The 3,547-nt window shown below is 37.9% G+C and overlaps 1 protein-coding gene across 1 annotated transcript in view; it reads right to left on the reverse strand.

Annotated features, from left to right (window-relative positions):
- The window catches only part of pdcl3 (phosducin-like 3), a 5,213-nt gene continuing 1,666 nt past the window's right edge, over positions 1–3,547 (reverse strand). Inside the window, exons 2-6 of the mRNA XM_005746243.1 lie at positions 2,773–2,890; positions 2,547–2,637; positions 2,061–2,204; positions 990–1,198; positions 1–566 (exon numbers count right to left, since the gene is read on the reverse strand). Of these exons, the coding sequence (XP_005746300.1) occupies positions 421–566; positions 990–1,198; positions 2,061–2,204; positions 2,547–2,637; positions 2,773–2,890 (708 nt within the window). The 3' untranslated portion in view covers positions 1–420. The remainder of the gene's footprint in view (positions 567–989; positions 1,199–2,060; positions 2,205–2,546; positions 2,638–2,772; positions 2,891–3,547) is intronic.

Here is a 3,547-nt window from a genome sequence, read left to right on the forward strand (position 1 = left end):
CTGTGGCAAAGAGGTGAACTCACATTTAATTTACCAGAATTAAATGTACATGTACATTTTGTGACATAATTATCATGAAACGGTATTAAAAAATGTTAAAACTCGTCTGTGATGCTTTTGTGAAGACGTAGTTGATACAGTTCAATGTTTATTCAAATTACAAAACAGTTGTTGTTTCCCCTGCTGAAATGTACTGTAGGATGATCATAATGCAGGTTTGACATTTCCAGCAGCCCAGTGGCCTGTCCAAATACAGGACTGATCCAGTATAAGAGCGCCACCTACATGGTTACAACACACAACGCACATGCTGACAAAGGAGAAGCCGCCCCCTCTGCTCGGTTTTAAGGTCTTCGCAGTGTTTTCCATGTAGCTGTCACACAGCTTTTGTGGTTGAAGTTACGGGTGTTTACTTTTTTTTTAATCCTCATCCTCTGAGTCACTGTCTTTTCGTGTATGAAGTGAACTTCTTATCGATGACATTAACTTGTCTTCGATTTGTTTCTTGGGGTTTTCCTCCAGGTCTGTCTTCACGGCTCCAGTTTCTGATAACCTCCACTCCAGCTCTGATTGGGACACACAACATGAATTATAGACACTTCAATCGCATAACATGAGGTATAGCCGATGCAATATCGCTCAACAGATTGACAAACTGCAGCGTCCAAAGTTACATGCAATACACTGAGATGTACTGAAAATAAATTCATAACTCTCAAACGAGCTTTAGTGACTTAATAGAATTCTAACAGTACCTATCATTAAAACCAAACTGCCTGACTAAAAGTGCAACTGCTGAAAAATGAAAACATGACAAAACAAATTTCAGATTAAATGCCAACACCTGTGTACCTACTTCCTGATATTTTCCAGTTTAAAATAACACAAAACGATCATTGTATCCACTCAGAGATAGGTCTGTCAGGCCTACAGTCAGTCAGTTTTGTGCTTAAAAAATGTTCGTTTTTTTTCAGCAAGTCGCCTCTTACCTTCAACTTTCAGGTTCATGCCCCCAAAGACCAGAGGACCGATGAACTGGGCCTTCATCTCGCCCTCAAAGTAAACAAAGATGGTGGGCAGGTTGCGGTCGGGGTAGTTGGGGATGCAGGTGGTGGAGATGGACTTGAGGAACTTGGTCTGAGGGAACTTCCTGGCTAATGTGCTCAGGTGCTGGTTGATGAGGGTGCACAGAGGGATGCTGGTAAGGGAGATGAATGGAGAGAAAACATCAGACTGACCTGTTCGTGGTAAACTTTGTGACAACAGTTGCTCATTTTTAATGTCAATGTCAGTTAATGTTAATGTCAGTAATTGTTTCCTGCCCCAAGTGAATGTGTGTGGAATATGAAATAGACAGCATCAGATCAGCAGTACTAAATGGTTATACCAATACGAATCACATTTAGGCACAGTACTGGGGACGTGAGCCACAATGATGGCCCAATGGCATTAATTATTTGGCCAGTTAGTTAATTACAAAATCTCCAGATTGCCATTGGCTAACTGATCCCTTCTTATTTTATCCAAACTACAAAACACAAAAACAGATATTCAAACAGCAACCAAGTGCATGAAAAAAAGAAAAAAAAAATCTAAGCAGAAGCATATAAAGAATGGAAATAACACATTATCAAATAAATTTGAGGTAATTTAACAAATCAAAGAATTTAATTTTAAGAATTACAAGACATTGTATTTTAAACAGCAACGGTTTGCAGTTTACCTGCTCAAAATACAAGGATCACCTCCAACCATGAAGTGTTCTGGACTTAAAACAGCTTTTCACATCACCAAAAATAAATTCTCTCTAACTTTGAGAGTAGATTTGTCTGAGATTTTGTTCAATAGCATTTTAATTGCTGCAATATATAAAACTGAACAAACATAATCTGACTGTTCAATTAAAACATTTTAATGATAACAGCAACCTGGAAATGCTAAGTCTATTCAAAGAAAAAGCATGTAAAATAACTGAGATTAATGGTAAATATACCCTTATAAACACGAAATGAAAAACTTCACTCAATATTTTCCTCATTCATGCTTACTGGATGACCTACCCCTGCTTGTAGAGGTGCAGCACCACCCAGATGCCATCTCCAGCCTTGTTGACCTCTTTGACATAGTCCTGTCCAGAGATTTCTGCCACCTCACCGAACACATTCTTCATCTGGGTTGCTTTCCATTCTGCAAGACGCTTCTGTCTGCAAGGACACGCAGCTTACATCAGTACCCCAACAAACTCACATGACTATCAATCCACAATAAAAGTTTAAGACAGAGATTTTCTTCTCTAGCAAAAATGTTTTCTTTTTCATGACCAACAGAAAATACTAAGTATACTTTTAACTACCACATTCTAGTTAAAATCAGCTTTTCCCAAGATAATTTAACAGTACCTCACCAAAAAAATAACAGATCAAGAGGTCTAATGGGTGCAAGCAGAAGGTGTAAACAAACAGGCAACTAACCACCAGCATAAAGCTGAAATTATTTATTCTTGTTCCACTCTACTTGAGTTGTGCTCCAGTTGTTGTATTGTTTACCTATACATCTCAATGGCTGCTTCATCTTCCTCACTGAACTCATCTTCATTTTCCTCTAGCTCTTCCAACGTCATGTCCTCATATGTTTTAACTGATCAGAGAAAAAAATCCCATTAACATATCAAATAATACATCTGAATATTTCATGTGCATTTAACTGGTATTTGCAAAATATGTTAGGTTGGGTAAAAATTTGCCTTTTGCAGTTTTAGCTGATCTCGCTTACCAACAGACTGCTGTTGGAGGGCCAGCTCCTCCTCTTCATCCTCCTTAGGTGTCTCCTTGGGAGGAAGAATTCCTTTCTTTCTCAGAATATCATTCCACTCTGTATCTTCATTTGGGTCCTAAAGAGAAAAGAAAAAGGTTTCTTTTAATCTGGGTTTCCATGTGATGTGAAAAAACAACATGACATTTCCAAGGTCAGTCTTTGTGCAAACAAATTACTTCCACGAGTTAACTTGATCTAACAAATAAGCTAAGATAGTGCTATGGACTAAGATAAGGCATGTGCACTCTATGGGTCTGGATGTGTTTTATAGTTGCTTAAAGTGAATGTATAAGAGCTCTGCTATACTCCTATTTGATCACAAACTGAGTGGATTTGTTTGCAGATCATATTTTATGGGCACTCATTGGGATCATTTTCTGCGAAAGAAAAGCCTCATGATCCGTGAAACGTCCCTACTAGATTGGTCAACAGAACCCCTTTGATGTGAACAAACAAGGAAAACTGTAGATTAATTTAGCAAGCTGATACCCAGCTTTGGGTGACTGATTATCTTTATAGCAAATGTTAGAATGAGTGAATCCAGATAACGGAAACACAGCCCTGGGTATGTTGAACTCGCTTCGTAGTATAGGCTCCAGGTCGTTATAAAGTTAACATCAAAACATTATTTGTTATTTACCCTTTTAATAAACACTTATTAAACTCAAATAAACTATAAACATTTTTAAAAGACTACAGGTCACTGGATTTATCAGTGGTTAAAAGTTTTTAC

The sequence above is a fragment of the Pundamilia nyererei genome, unplaced genomic scaffold (genome assembly GCF_000239375.1).
Source record: "Pundamilia nyererei isolate P.nyererei 1_Seehausen unplaced genomic scaffold, PunNye1.0 scaffold00175, whole genome shotgun sequence".
Classification (NCBI taxonomy): Eukaryota; Metazoa; Chordata; class Actinopteri; order Cichliformes; family Cichlidae; genus Pundamilia; species Pundamilia nyererei.